General features: G+C 47.9%; 5 protein-coding genes across 5 annotated transcripts; 3 read left to right on the top strand and 2 right to left on the bottom strand.

Annotated features, from left to right (window-relative positions):
* Positions 1-213: 213 nt before the first annotated feature.
* Positions 214-435, bottom strand: N7471_010528 (Histone deacetylase superfamily; the record flags this gene model as incomplete). The annotated part of the gene is made up of 1 exon (XM_057283247.1): positions 214-435. The coding sequence occupies one exon, from the start codon at positions 433-435 to the stop codon at positions 214-216; it is 222 nt and encodes a 73-aa protein (XP_057132226.1).
* Positions 436-1114: 679 nt separating this feature from the next.
* Positions 1115-1907, top strand: N7471_010527 (SGNH/GDSL hydrolase family protein; the record flags this gene model as incomplete). Its single annotated transcript, XM_057283246.1, has 3 exons — positions 1115-1416; positions 1484-1672; positions 1727-1907. 3 exons carry the CDS (start codon positions 1115-1117, stop codon positions 1905-1907), a joined length of 672 nt encoding a protein of 223 aa, XP_057132225.1.
* A 2665-nt stretch (positions 1908-4572) lies between these two features.
* N7471_010526 (uncharacterized protein) lies at positions 4573-6192 on the top strand (the record flags this gene model as incomplete). Its single annotated transcript, XM_057283245.1, has 3 exons — positions 4573-4708; positions 4758-4945; positions 4999-6192. The coding sequence occupies 3 exons, from the start codon at positions 4573-4575 to the stop codon at positions 6190-6192; spliced, it is 1518 nt and encodes a 505-aa protein (XP_057132224.1).
* Positions 6193-7504: 1312 nt separating this feature from the next.
* Positions 7505-11011, top strand: N7471_010525 (uncharacterized protein; the record flags this gene model as incomplete). Its single annotated transcript, XM_057283244.1, has 2 exons — positions 7505-10203; positions 10306-11011. The coding sequence occupies 2 exons, from the start codon at positions 7505-7507 to the stop codon at positions 11009-11011; spliced, it is 3405 nt and encodes a 1134-aa protein (XP_057132223.1).
* Positions 11012-13642: 2631 nt separating this feature from the next.
* N7471_010524 (lysozyme) lies at positions 13643-14464 on the bottom strand (the record flags this gene model as incomplete). Its single annotated transcript, XM_057283243.1, has 3 exons — positions 13643-13837; positions 13919-14233; positions 14285-14464. The coding sequence occupies 3 exons, from the start codon at positions 14462-14464 to the stop codon at positions 13643-13645; spliced, it is 690 nt and encodes a 229-aa protein (XP_057132222.1).
* Positions 14465-15042: the final 578 nt, after the last annotated feature.

Here is a 15042-nt window from a genome sequence, read left to right as displayed (position 1 = left end):
GTTTGGCTTCGAGTTCTTGCTTCAGCTGGATGAAGCGCCTGCATAGTCATACGCAACTAGTTAGACTGCAACAGGCTAATTGAACTTTGATTGATTGATTGATTGATCCATATTGTCTGGTGTAACCTTGGACAAAAAATCGATGTACTCGTCCGTGTGGAACTGAGTCATTTCATATTTTGAAGCAGGCTTTGCACGCTGATAAATCGTGCGTCAGCCAACGGCAAAGCGAGAGAAGAAAAGAACTCTCACATATATCTCCATTTTCTTGTAGAGGCCATAGTTCATAACTAAGCTGTGTGTCATGCGTATGCGGTGGGGTTTCATGGGGTGACCCGAGACATAGGCGTAGTTGCCCACATCGGAGTCGTAAAAATAGGCAACTTTCTTGTTCTTAGACCCGAGAAGCTGGTCAGAAATTGGCTCTGCGGCCATGTCGCAAAATTATTGACGGGCAAAGAGTACAGTGAGAAGTAGTTTCAAAGGTACATAAAATTTGGAGAATGGGGGATGGAGATAGAAATATGCGGTACGCGGTCAGGGGAATTGTAGGCGCAATCTAAAAATACTCTCAGAAACGTAAAATCAGCAGAAGACCCATATCACCAAGTTTCACGGACTGAAGGCAGGCAACAGGAATATCATGAACGGAGCCACTCTGTCCTAGCTGAGGCCTCGAGATTTCGAAACTGGGAGAGAATCGTGGCGTGGGTAGGAGACAAAATAGACGAAAAAGCACACCGCCTTGGCCGAGCAAAGCTCTATGGCTTGCTCATACATATGAGTTGATTAATCCCCAGGTCGCGCGATAATATGTGATGTAATGCTCACTAGGTAAATTCATTCCGATATCATGGACGGATGTACCAATTCGTTCAATAGTCTCTCAGTGATACTGTGTCTGTTTCAAGTGGAAAGGCTGCGATTTAGTCAGCAGGAAACCCATCGCCGCATCACACTGCGTAGACCGCAACGTAGAAGCAAGGAGGTAATTATCGGCCCCACCTCCAAGAGTTGGCCCAAGTTCCCGCCTCGCGTCAAATGGGCGCCGTATTTTTGGCCTTGGAAGTCTCGACGAAGCTGATCTCCAGCCTCATGGTCCGACGGATCCCCTATGACCTCATTTAGCGGCCTTTCAGCAGAGCGATACGAGGAAATGGCAGAGAAACTGTCCGTCCTTTGCTTCGGTGACTCCCTGACAGCGGGTTACTACAGTTACGGGCTCGAGTACCACCCGTACGCCGGAAAACTCAAGGAGAGTCTCGAGGCAGCGTTCCCCAACACTGAAATCACAGTTGATGTGGATGGAATGCCAGGTGATCTGGCGATTTCCCCGCGGGGGGTGTTCTTGCCTCGGATACGAGAGAAATGCGCCAAGCGATGGTACGACTGGGTTGTCGTTCTCGGTGGAACCAAGTATACTTCACTTTCTTGTTTTCATTGGATTACTGCGCTTGTTTGCTAAAATTTTTATCTTTCTTAGTGACTTAGGATACGGTAACCACCCCGAAAAGATATACTCTGCTCTGCAAGACTCTTGGAGCGTGGCTCTCTCTACTGGCGCGAAAGTGCTCGCCTTGACCATCCCTGAATGTGAAGCCAAATCTCAGAGGCTAGATACAAGACGAGCCACGTTGAATTCGTACATACTGGCACATCAGTCTGAGCGAATGTGAGTCTCGAATTCCGAACTTAATTCGCAGGAAGATATACTAAATTGCCATAGCCATGTCTTTGATTTACACAGCAAAATCCCGTACCATACTGCCTCAGAGGACTTCAGGGAGGAGATCTTTGATGATGGATTGCATCTAACAGCTCGTGGCTATGACTTGATGGGGACTATGATAGGGGAACATTTGGTGAACCTGCTCAAGGAGGAAAAAGGCCTTGAACGTCAAGCATAGCTAGGAGCATCGAGGTGTTTCAGAAATAGAATTCAAAATTACAATAATCAGAGCCTCGTGCCTTAATAGTACAACCACCTAGATGAGCACTCTCTATTCCGACGATTGTGAACCCCTCCACCCCCCACTTCCCTGGCGGAAATCCCCACCACTGCTTTCCTCCGTTGATGGACGGCATTGAACCAGCAATGTTCCACATTTATTCATGTCCGCACTGTTTTACAATACAGGCATGCTTGACATCAGTCTCAGCTTTTTACTCTCTAATTCTTGTAGCATGTGTGCAAGGCAGTTGGATTGTTGTGGGTTGTGTCACCCTGTAGGGCTATTGAAGATAGGAAATTGGCAAGAACCAGCTATCAGCAACTCAAAATCCTTGTCAATAAGTATCGCATGCCGTATGGGCCGACGTTTCTAGATAATATGGTTCTGGATCCCCTACCTCCTCCCTCTCGCAATTCAGCCTACTATGCAGACCCATAACTTATATATATCATCCGAGAGCATGGAGATCCTCAATATCTCTCCCTTCATAGAGGATTCGTACTCAAAGCACGTCCCTTCCTATATTGAATAGTCTCTCAACTGAGATTTCAGAGGCTGGAATCGCTAGGTAATCCCTGGCAGCGGCAGCCATCCGAGGGTATTTCTTCTTATGCACCCTCCACAAACCACATAGCCGTTTTGATCCTCCACATCACTTTACTTCAGCCATCAGCGTCATAATACAGTAATGTTATGTGGATTCACGTGGAATTATTGTGTGGCCTTGTTTACCGGGAGCTTGTTCATACCACTTGAGTCTGATGATCATCCTTGGTTCTCAGGATGCACGCATTCATCCGCCCTGCTGTTCATAGCTCCTGAGAGGTGTCTCCTTGCTTAAAGGAACATTTTAACGAATGATATCATCGGCAATCACTTATCTCAACTAGGGGCTGTTGTTTTCGAGCAAACAACAGCCTTTTCGGTAGCGGATGGTGTCTCTCACCTAATAATCACTGGCGATAAGGCTGTCATTGCAGCAGGCCAAGAGATATGGAGGACAATTCTTTCATTATTCATGGTGGTGATGGCGTCCAACCAGGTGAAACGTTTGATCGATGAAGAATATCGGAAATATTTTTTCAGCAACTAGCTCACTCAGGCTTTAGTTCGACAACGACGGAGGGACGAAATAAACGAAGTAGAGATTGCTTTGAGACGAGAAAGGTGAAGACCTTTCATCATTCATTGACTTATCGCTCAAAGTCACCCAGTCCATTAAATCCCCCAGTCTCGTGAAGATCGTTAGGATATGTGTAACTAATACTTTTGCATCTTGATCGTGGCAATTAGCTCCTCGTCGCTTCGGCCGGTCTTGGGTTATTCGTATCCTGAAATCGACATTCCTACGTCATGCAAATTCTACACTAGACCACCACTCCTTTTGGTCGACTTGTACTGAAAGACCTCCGCCGCCAAGGTAAAAAGCCCGTTTTGCGTTCAAACTAGTACTCTTAGTAGTTTGGTTAGTCCAAACACTGGAACAAGTCTCCTTGCTGATGTTGATACTAGTGTATGTTAAGAGTCATCTTATCCTCTTTATTTCTGTAGCACCCGCGTCAAAAGTATTCATGTATGGATTGCTTCGTACCCAACAAACTATGGAGATCTGAATTTTCAAACTTTTAGTGGTGGTGTTACACGGAAGTAGGTGCAGATTCGAATCTGTCAGGATGAGGAATTGGTGTACTGGCTAGTACTGAACATGTCCAATAGAATCAGGTGATTGATTGTAGGTCTTAAGATCGGTTGAACGATCTCAGGGGACTATACAAATAAGCTTCGGCGTGTTACAACACCGTACTTCCGAATGTGCCCGGAATACCGTACAAATACTAGGGGGAATTGGGTGAACGATGAATAAGCCTGTCCCAAAGGGTCCTAGTGGTATTTGACCACTCCCTCAGTTCGTCAAAATCTTTTGCCGTTCCTACTGTGCGATAGCGAACATCACCATTTTCTAGCTAAGGCTATAGTCAAGGAACCATTGTCCCTCCGGCGTGTCATACTGTAGCATTGCGGAACGCTTGATCACTCTTGGAGGAGTCCGGATCACACGACCAGATCGACCGGTGCTTCTTCCTGTACGATTGACCGTAGTATTATGTTTATGTATACAATGAAAGTGTGCAAGCTTTACGAACGGGGCTTAAGCTTCCAGTGAGTCCGTTTGTAATTTGCGTTGGGTTGTAGAACATTTGCTGTGGTGTACCCGATCCCGATCAAGCTCCCAACGAGGTTGCGTCCGTCTAAGATGCTCTTTTGGGATGATGTACACGACGCGCTCTGCTATATTTAGCCATGGCTTTTGTGTTCATTTTCTTCTACCAATAGACCTTTACGCCATGCACAATTTGCTTTTACCCATGGGATTGAAGTGGTCCGATTGGTTGAACCATTGGGGCCAAAACGCAACAGCTGTAAGGAGGGTTTATTTTGACCGATTTTTGTTGCCCATCGAGCCCCACAGTAGTTGCACATTTGATGATCGTGACGCGCTTGAGTGAGTGAAAGTCTGCACCGTCTCGCCCAGTTGTCAACGACCCGCTATCCACTTGGTATGGCTCGTTTCTGTTGAAGAGACCGACCTAAGAATTATCGAAAGTTCCACTAGGCCGCAATGGGGACTCGAGGCCTCGAGATCGTGCGCTTCCGCAGGCGTTACTACATTCGCTATCATCAATACGACAGCTACTTCGAGGGTCTCGGTGCTAAAATAGTCGGCAGCATCCCCACCGACCCCGAGGGATACCATAGTACGCCGTGAAGAAAGACCTTTACCTTGCACTTTGCTAATGCTTGCAGAATGGCCCGAGTCGATGCGAGCCGAGTATGCGGCCAAGGAAAGTGCCCTCGAAAGACATGTCTACCAGATCCGCGACGGGTTCGAACCCGATTATTCGCAGTTTCGCGAGTTTGAGGCGCTTCCCTCCGAGTTTCCACGGCTAGGTGACTATGCTGAGCACTTTTACATCATCAACCTCGATCATGAAGTCCTCACAATGAACCACAGCATACACTGGAAGCCGGGGAATATCCACGCTAGGATGAACAATGGCTTCGTGCCATTGCAGACAGTATCTATCTGAACAAGCTCACCATCTCACTCGACGTTTGCCCGGAAGAGTATATAGCCTCGGGGGCTTTGGAGTTTCCCGAGCGAAATTGGGAGCTCGAATATGACTTCCGCCTCGTTGCCCCGAGAACAGACATCGCGGAGGCGCCGAAGGCGTTTCTCACACACGTTCTAGCCGGTACTCTTATTAAATACAAGGAAGAGATCATTAGGTTTGGGATGGAGTGGAGCTCGGACTCCTTTCCCTTTCGCGAGTTGACTTTTGCTCTCGTCTCAATTGCGTCCGGCCAGGCCAAATTCCATTCTTTCCCCGCTCAGCCGTGTAACCCTCGAACTTGCCAATCATGGGACTGCGAGTCGAACCACTTACCTAGATCACCTGGATGGCTTGACGAAGTGTGGACTGGCGATAGTCCTCCGTTACTGGAGTTCGGCTCCCTGTCCCACCGACCGGGCGAGCCTCCAGGGGCGTCGCCCATGGAGACGATATACTGGCTCGAGGACGTGCTTATCAGTCTTGCACTGGTGATTGACGGTGAGTCCGCCACGAAGGCCGTCACCTGGGGGGTCGAGCAGGGACGCACCAAATTTCAGATCGTCATCTTATCCCTCTTTGAAGTCGCCTTTGCAGAAGTCTCATTTGGTCCTGAGGTGGGGCAATGCATTAAAGTCAGTGGTGCTCTCGATCTCTCGCCTCTTCGAGCAGATTATTGTGTGAGCACATATCCGCGCCAGCGACCAGAGCTGAAGCCTGGTATGAAGGTTCGGCATCGGCGCGGTGAACTCATCATGAACTCGAACTGCACAGGGACAATCCGAAGACTACGAAGCCAGTTCCCCGGGCTCGCGGCGCTTGTCAACTTCTTCGAAGTCGCCGCGAGCCGCCGCGCAGCATCCAAATCGGAAGGGATTCTCCCGCCGGAAATGTACGACAGTATTTTAGACTTTGCCGATTACGATACGTGGAAGGCCTGCTTGCGGGTGTCGACTGTGGTTCGCTCCTGCTGCCTCCGCAGGTACAGGCTTGATGATCGGGTGAGAATTGTGGCAGGCCCTTCCGTGAGGCTGCAAAAGTATCACAAAGAGCGTCTCATGTCCTTCGACTTCGAAAACATACAAACAAGCAAGATCCTTCCGATGATGCACGTTCCGCATTGTATTTGACAGAAGAGTGTAATTGGATGCCGGTCATCGGCAACGACCGGAAAGCGCTCATGTTGGACATGGCCATCCAGTTTGAGCCGGCGGGGACTGTGCCTGTGGAAGTTGACAGCGATGATGAATGTGCATGAAGGCTCCTGGCACAAGATGTTGCCATAAGCTGGAAGAAGATCAAGTGAGTCGTTCCAGGCGCCGAAAAGCCTACAAATATTCCTGCGTAATAGCGACGCGGGTCTTCACACCAGCCAAGCCCGAGATATTGCTCCGCCTGAGTCGAATCGAACTTTTGCCTTATTCGATTCGATTTGAGGTTCAGTTAAAGCCTCATTTGGAGGGCGGTAACCCAACTGGCAATACATGTACTGAACGCCACACAATCGACAGTACATGTAACGACGTTAAATAAACAGCATTTAAGCCAACTAGCTACATAGTTAAATGTAACCAGCTTAAGGTTAGCCAATAATATAGATTTTGAGCAGATTGGCTCTGCATTGAATAAGCTCTAGGGCAGTATTAATAAACGTGGGTTTTCGTCGAGCACTTTCTTGTATAAAATATTTACTTTATACTCCCAAATTGACCCAATAAGTCCACAACCTTATTCGTGGCCCTTTTTGCTTCAAAATGTTAACTGGATCTAGCATCCACACCCACCATTGCTGTCCCTAGCAGTTCAGCTCAGTGGTCTACTCCATAACAGAACCGCGTATACCAACCCCCACAGAGCATTGAATCCAATGCAAAAAGGTACTGATTAGCGTAATCGGGTGGCTGGCTTACATGGCCGGCCCATATGTATCAAGTACTAACCACGTACTAGGCATGTTTACACCGCTGCACGGCCACAAGGTCGCCCTTTCCTTAAGCTTTTGATAGACAGCACGACGGCTTAGCTAGTTTGAATCAAGGCTGGCTTGAACCTTCACAGTATCTTAGAATGAGATCTGCATGCCATTATCCTAACTTTTGTGAACTGTTAGAATTGCCGTCCGTCTTGTGGTGTGGTAATTAGGTCACCCAGCTAATCGGTCATAAAGGTTAACAAAATTGAGTGCAAATCTTATATAGCAGACACCTGATACCCAGTTGTATCCGGAGAGTATAGCAACATCAGCTGACATGTGTACGAGGAAGCTCTTGTTTGGATTGAGACTTGCATCGTGCTAAACCAACCACGACGAAAGGTGCGAGCATACGAGCCAATGATACGCACTCGACTGGTTATTGAGAACTGTGATACATAAGTGGTTTATCCATCGTCTTTGTGAAAGCTCTATTCCAACGAAGACTTGACTTCACATCAACACACACAATGCCGATCTTCACGGGCGGAAAGAGCACGGCAATTAATTCGCCCCGCCATCTAACTCTCCGCCACGCGCGTCGCGCCATACGGTTGAAGAAACTCTCACTCGGTATACTTGCTGCGGACGAAGAACTCACCGAGCCTAACCTCAAACCTACAGAGGAAAGGCTGAACTCCTTTTGGTCACCCGGGCTCACGGCGGGCCATTCTCATCATGTAGGAGTGAAACAAGTCATTCACCCAGCGCCCGGGGACGGGCCCTCTCCTGGGCCCACGGAAGACCCAGACAACCACATCAAGCTCACTGCAAAGCAAGACTTCTCTGTCGATGCTCCGCAATTTACCCTGCCTGAAGGATCGATACATTCAATGTACCCGCCGCCGGGATACAGCGATGATCATAGGATTCTTCCGCATGTGGTTTTGACAGACCCGCATTTGCCGTGGGAGCGACGGGGGAGCCCAAAAACCGGCGAAGATAAGTTCGACCGGAACAGAGTGCCGTGGTTGGCGCTATTTTCGTTTACGCAAGATGGACTGAGCCTTGCGCCGGACGTTCTCCATGGCGAGAATAGCATATTTCCACAAAGAGCTGAGCACCTTGCACAACCACTTCAACATATGTCAACTTTGGCGGTCAATATGACTATCGAAGATCTCAGCCGGTCTGCAGACATTGCGTCGCCTGTCAAACATATGGAGACGGAGAGAATCAAAGACTCACGCGGCGATTTCATCTTTATTAAGCAGGACCTGTTCACAAGCTTATTTTCGACGTTCGATAAATCCAACAACAGACAGGTGCCAGGCTCTCCCGACACGTCCCAGTACAAGTTTTTATCCCATGTGAGGGAAATCAACACGACTGGCATGGCAATTGCTGGTGTCGAGCATACCGGCATATTCTCTGTTGTTATTGGGAATCGGTCTGGACCTCTGGATAACCCCGGCCCCACTTCGATCGCCGTCCATCTAGTCTCCATCGAGGGAGTGGAAGCTATGCGATTCCCTATCAGGAAATCGCATGTGGCTCTGTGTTCACTGCATAGCTGGAACTACACTGTCATGCCACCAAGGATGCTGAACGTTGGTGACACCTTTCAATCGCTCGGGCAAACTCTGACGGTTCTTCGTCCGCCCGATGCAGTCATTGCTCCTCTTAAGTCTGCCGGACAAGAAGCCTGTACCCGACTGGCCAGTAGACTAGAAGACGGCTATTCTCTAGTCAAATATCGTACTCAAACTGGTGAACAAACAGTGGCAATGCTTCGAGGACCGTTTACGCCAACAGTAGTTCCAGATCTATTGATGAACGACTGTTCAAACTCTGGTCTCGACCTTCAAATCCTAGATAAACAAGTCGGGATCATGGATATAACCTACTCGTCCGCGTGGCAACTGGGTAGGACGCTGGCTCTTGGAGACCGGGCGTTTACTGCCGCTGTTGGACGTCTTCGAGCAGCGATTCATAAACGCGCCATGAAGAGCTGCAAGCGTATCGTCGTTTGCGAAAAATCCAAGAACAACTTTCGCACCAGTGATGGCGTTCTCCGCGGTTTACCTACATTGGTAAGAAATCTCGATCGCATTTATGTCACTCAACACCAAGGTAGTGGCGCTCAACATATGCCATTCAAGCCCGGAGGCTCACTTAAGCGCTGGCACCGGCGCCGGTTACACAGAAGTGAGATCCCAGGACTCCCATTCAGTGCACCAAAGATCGAGGAGCATTACCTTGAACAGGCCATCGATGCTTCTCGCGAGCTGGCAATGAGCACAGACGGGTGTACGTACGATGAGTTCAACAATCCAGTGTCGACGGATTGGATGATAGTACTGGCATGGGTAATGGACCGAATGTCCCTCGCAGGAGTGCCAGCGCACTATCTCATCACCAATCCAAGTCATCTCACCGAAGAAAGTCTACGTTTCTTCCACATTGACCCCAATTGGGTAGATGCCATGGTTGACGGGGCTCTGAGTCTGGCAAATCACATGGGGAATGATAAAGACCGCGTCGCAATCAAGACCGCGCTCAATGACTTCATCCAGAATAAATCCGAATATCTGTGTCACCCTCCGCAAATCCCAACATACGGCTTCTTCCTGCGCTCTGACTTGGTCACGATGTTCCCGGATCTACGGGTGACAACCATGCCAGCTCAGCCGGACCCCCCGCCTCGTGCGCCGCTTCTTCGACACGAAATTCTTACCGATGGAGTCATGTTGGGCTTGCTCGATCGTATACCAGGATCAGAGGAGTTCAAGGGGCTTGTCTTCACCCAACCGCCACATCAGCAGCGATTTGCCGTCGCTCAGGGTCTGGAAACTGACAGTATCAAGGTCCATATACGCCGTCAGTATACCGTTGATCAGAGCATCCAGAAGAAAGATCCATTCTGGCGTGAGCCGCTCAATATCCAAAACCTTCCCAGCAAGCCCATTGATACAGACAATTTGTTTATATGGGGTTCCACGCCCAGTTTAACTGATCTGCATATTATGCGGTTACCCCACTTCGCAGACGTACAGCAACAGGCACTTGTGGACAACATGGGTTCTGTAGTAGATGGAAGTACGGAGATCAAGTTCTTCGATGATGATACAGCAACCTCGGCCCTGTTTGCTCTGCAGCTAAATGACCCGATCTACACACTGACTGTTGACTTCAAGTCATTTGGGGCTTTGACAGCTCTCGCCAGCCTGTAACCACCAGATGGTGGGGTTGACATACACTGTCCGAGAACCTTGAGGCGCTTGAAGCCCTCCACTGTGAACGGTATCAAAGTTACTCACGAACCACACAGTGATGACGAGCGCCAGGGACCTCGAAAGGAGCCGGATCATGACGGATCACCCACAAGTGCCAGTTTTGAACGACTCCATTCCTACAAGCCCGCCCCACACGCCCTAGCCTTCCTTGCGCCTCATGTCCGTGCCATTCCTTCAATGCCAACTCCAACACTAAGCACCATTCTGTCTCTAGTAACGTCTAGACCAAGCTCTAGCCCAGTCTATAATTGCAAAATCTACACCCCTCAATTCACATCTGTGTATATCGGCGACCACCTTCCTCAAGACCTTGTCTTTTCCGTCATCGTGGAGAACAATAAACACAGCTCCTACAGGCTCGAAGAGTTTGACATTGAGATTGGTCTTGGGGGCCTCGATTCCCCTACGAACAAGCTGATGAAAGGCTATGATGGGCCAGGGCCTTCTATGATCAGCAATCTACGATTCAACGTACTACCGTCATTTTCGACGGCTAATAACATGAGCTCTCTAAGATTGCGCTTACTCCCGAGAAGCTCCAAGGAAAATGTTCTCATCAGTTCTGTGGACGAGATCTCGTTCATATTGTGTTCAGCGAAGGTAAATGAGTTCGACCGGCGGGAGACATATGTGACCGTAAAGACATCGGCAGATTACGAGAATTCCCACACTATCGAGGGTATCCCTTTCGAAGTCCCCGTTATTAATACGAATTTCAATCCTGAAAGCACCAGGGTATGATCACCGTTGGAGTCATCTCAGTCTCAACTCGTCAGTCTAAAACAACCAGGGGACCCAGCTACGCCCGGGCTCATGGTAAACTCCTTGACGATTGCTCGATAGTCTCACCGTGGTGCATGGTTCGCATCATCCATTCCTTGTGCTTTTAGATTTGAGTCAGTCACTGTCGAATGGCACCTGGAATATTACTTTCTTGATCAATTATAGTGGTTCTACTTGGTGTTTATATCGAGTGTTCGTAACACGCGATTTAAGTCTTGTTTGTCTCTATTTCAAAGAGAAAATCTTGGTGAACAGAGAAATAGCTCGGTTCGACGACGCGCTGGAATTCACCTATTGCTGTCCTGTTGTTGTATGATGAAGTTCGCGGGAAACTCGTTCTCAAGGCGCGTTGCAAGTTTTGCTTGGACAGTGTTGATTTACTAGCCAAATAGAGTCTACGAAATCATTTTCTCACAAGCTGGGCTGAGTTGTAGGAGCTAGTCTTTCAGTAAAGTAATTCTTGGCGTGAGCCGCAAATTCTCTTCAGTCGGCAGGCCTCTAGGATAGCGTACGCACAATTTGGGAGTAGACGAGCGGAGAATATATCTCAGTTGGCAGCCAGTAACTCTTATTACCGGTAAGGCATACGCTTCCTCAATGGTAGTGGGTCTATCAGGAAAGCTAGCTTCAATGGAACCCGCTTGGCAACACTGGCCACAGGAAAGCATTTGTCCAACTACTCAACCACGAATTGTAAAGCTTACTAGCGACAAAATTCCCTAATCGTACTGAAACTGAGGTGGTAGTGAAATTTGTGAATGGAAAGAATGATGACTCTTATTTCATTATGGCCTATCTGCGCAATCTGAACCCCCATCCCAGGTTGTCTCTAGTGAGCATCAAATTTCTGAAACCATTTTGTGATATTCACACTCAATCTTGTCTTCCTCTATCTACAATGGAATTTCATGTAGATCAAGAACATAGATTTCCACCATTGTAGGGAGCTATATTGCCGGGGCAGTCCAGCGTGATCGCTTGCGAATGTTTAAATTTAGAGGCCGGGGTTCCCTATATTTCTGCGTGTTTTTTGCCTTGGTGGCAAAGCCATTGTCTCTTTTTGAAGAACTATGATGTGGATCACTGAGATGCCAAGTAAAATTTCTTGTTGAGTTATGGTGACCCTGTCGGTCGCCTTGAACAGTAACATGAAGGAAACAAACTTGGGCTGATAGTTGCAGGAAAGTTTCAGAAACTTCGCATAATGTAACAAAACATATAATCAGTCCGTTTTGCATGCACAAGCAGCGATCGTTCGGAAGTCTCGGCACTCATAGGCCCGCCTGGCTTCGGTTTATCCACTATCAAGCAACAAAACAGACAGGACCTACGCCGTCATATGTGAGCTTCGCTGTCTTAGGAAGGATTAATAATAGGTCATGGGACGCCAAACCCTCAAGGCTAGAGTACTATAAGGATGTACGTCAGGACACTACAACATTAGAGACTTCAAATAACGCCCGCGGTCCACCTGCCAATATCTACCACACGTCGGTTACGATACGATTATTTCATACCCGAGAGATTACAGCCCCAGTTGTCCTCCACAGCTTATAACAATACACACTAGAAATACCTGATACAACGGCAATACTTTCAGGCTGCTTAATGGAACCAGGAACAGCAGCCAACCCAATTCCTTGGGCTGAAGGATCCACTTGCGATGTGGAACTCTAAATACGAACTTATGTACCGTGAAGGGACACAGTACTGGACTATTTTTGCCCTCAGCATAATTTAAGTTTTAGCGTCCGAAGTGAAATGAACCCCGCCAATTTTGGGTACGCCACATGACGAATGTCGATCATCCGAGCCCGCAACCTTTTGCTAAATTCGTCCGTGGTTCGCCCTCCGCGCTTCCTCATCTACCAAGTCATACTCCCCCTGCATGTAGCTGATTGGTATTAAAAGATTTCATAGTATCGCGAATGACCCCGACCTCACTTAGCTTGGGAGCTGTAATCCAAACATCATCACTACCAGCAAAAATATGCTTTTCATCTTCCAAACTTAATAAAACATAGCAGTTCGCAACTAGTATGACAAATCAGGAAATTAATTGAAGTAGTCCATCGTCAAAGGTTTATCCTGACGTCACCCCACCAGCGGTTGTCAGGTGTCTAGTGTTCAATACACCCCTGCGTGTTCTATAAGCATAACTATCAAGGATAAGCACAGCGTGCGTCAATTGCAGCTATTTATTAGGGTACAAAGTTGGGCCAGAGAACGCATAAACAGTCTCTCAACACTATTCCAATCCGAAGCCTTAGTTGTGAAGGACATGGTGTGGAATGCGTGTTAATGTATGATAGAGTAATCATAGGAACTATCTGGCAATGCGATTCATTAGAACAGAATATTGGTATGACGTGAATCAAGTAATGCCCCTAATTCCTTCTCATGAAATAATACTTCGCACATTCAATATTCTTTTTACTCCTCTATCACCTGAAGGGGTTCGTGCTAAAATGTCTTTTCTTATAGAAAACTAACCCATAGGAAATAAGTGAAAGATAAGTAGATCATGCGTTGAAAGCTGACCTATAGCTCCTCAATCTACGCTCAAAGCGACCATTGCCTGATCCAAAATCAGGAGTTGAACAGATTAACTTCAATGGCTCTCCTCTTCACCAAAGCTGGGATCACAACGCCTCCGCCCTTAATATACTCCTTCATTTTACTAGTAGCACCATCAAAATCACCCACATTGATTTTCGATGTGACATTTTGGAGGCTGTTACAGCCCGTATTGTATGCGAAGGAGACAAGAGCGTCAAACTGATTCTGTGAGAGCTGTGACGAAATGTCAGAATAAAGACCTACCGACTCAATTGTCAGAAAGGAAGGGGTACGAAAGAAACGTACTTCAACATCGACGCGGGAATCAACACAAGTTTCTTTTATCTGCAAATCATCCCGGAGAAGGTCTTCTCCGTCGGCCCTCGACAGCGGAGGGCTGATTGAGTTACAAGACGATTCCGGGATGCAGGCATGGCCCCAGCCAATTGTTAGAATTCCCTCACCCAATCCACAGTGTCGCGGGCTGGATGGCGGTTTACCGCTAACATCACAGTAGAAGTCCGGTTTCCATCCTTCGAAGCTTTGAACAAGCTGGAGCCCGAGATTACTTATGTCACCGATGGAGGGCCCGGATTTAGGGGCGAAAGTGTCTGTACAACACTATACATACAATATGTCAGCATGTTGGATCGTTGAGTAAGGTGTTCATACTTGGATATCCGAAGCACCAGGACAGAAGCCAGGTGTCTTGAAGCCCAGGCAGTCATTAATCAATATACATGTCCCCGTTACATTGCTGAATGGAACGGGTAGAGTACATTCTGTAGCTGAATAAGTGAGGAACTGGGTAATGCTCTGAGATAGCAATACAGCTTGATCGAATAGGCGCATTTTGAAATAATTAAACCAGCAGTTCCGGGTAAAAGAAAATGAAAGTTGCTTTTCGAGATTCCGCGGGAAGGAAGAAGATTTATAGTTTTAAGCCGAATACTTGGGAAAATAGTACTCAGAAAGTTTAGTTTCATTCAACGGAATTTTAATAAATGAAATTTACCATTTGGTTGACGAGGAGAAGCAAGGGTGTGATTAGAGGGGAGAATTGCTTGGCGTATTTTGATCCGGTTACGTCTCGAGGCCTCTGCGAAAGGAAGAAGTGGGGGATACTGTTACATCATTGATTAAGAATGATGCAAACGTTCCGCTTACATGAGAACCTGTAGGCTAGAGAGCGATCTATAGGATACAAACTGCAATCAATGACGATGGTTTGGGGCAGCCGCGAACCATGTTGGATTACGCGCAGGAGAGTGGGCGGGCGGGGCGAGACGGGCACCCGAGTGAGGCGATCATCATCCAAGCCGAAGGTAGCCCGAGCACCCAGGGTGAGCAGCGAAGACAGGCGCCAGTTCCGGCACCTGATTTACCTACGCACCAAGATTACACCATAACGCTAGGTGACGGGAAGGCCA

The sequence above is a fragment of the Penicillium samsonianum genome, assembly GCF_028829775.1.
Source record: "Penicillium samsonianum strain IBT 33392 chromosome Unknown utg000006l_segment0_segment0, whole genome shotgun sequence".
Lineage (NCBI taxonomy): Eukaryota > Fungi > Ascomycota > Eurotiomycetes > Eurotiales > Aspergillaceae > Penicillium > Penicillium samsonianum.
The sequence above is the reverse complement of the archived record's forward strand: the minus strand, read 5'-3'. Positions and strand labels throughout refer to the sequence as shown.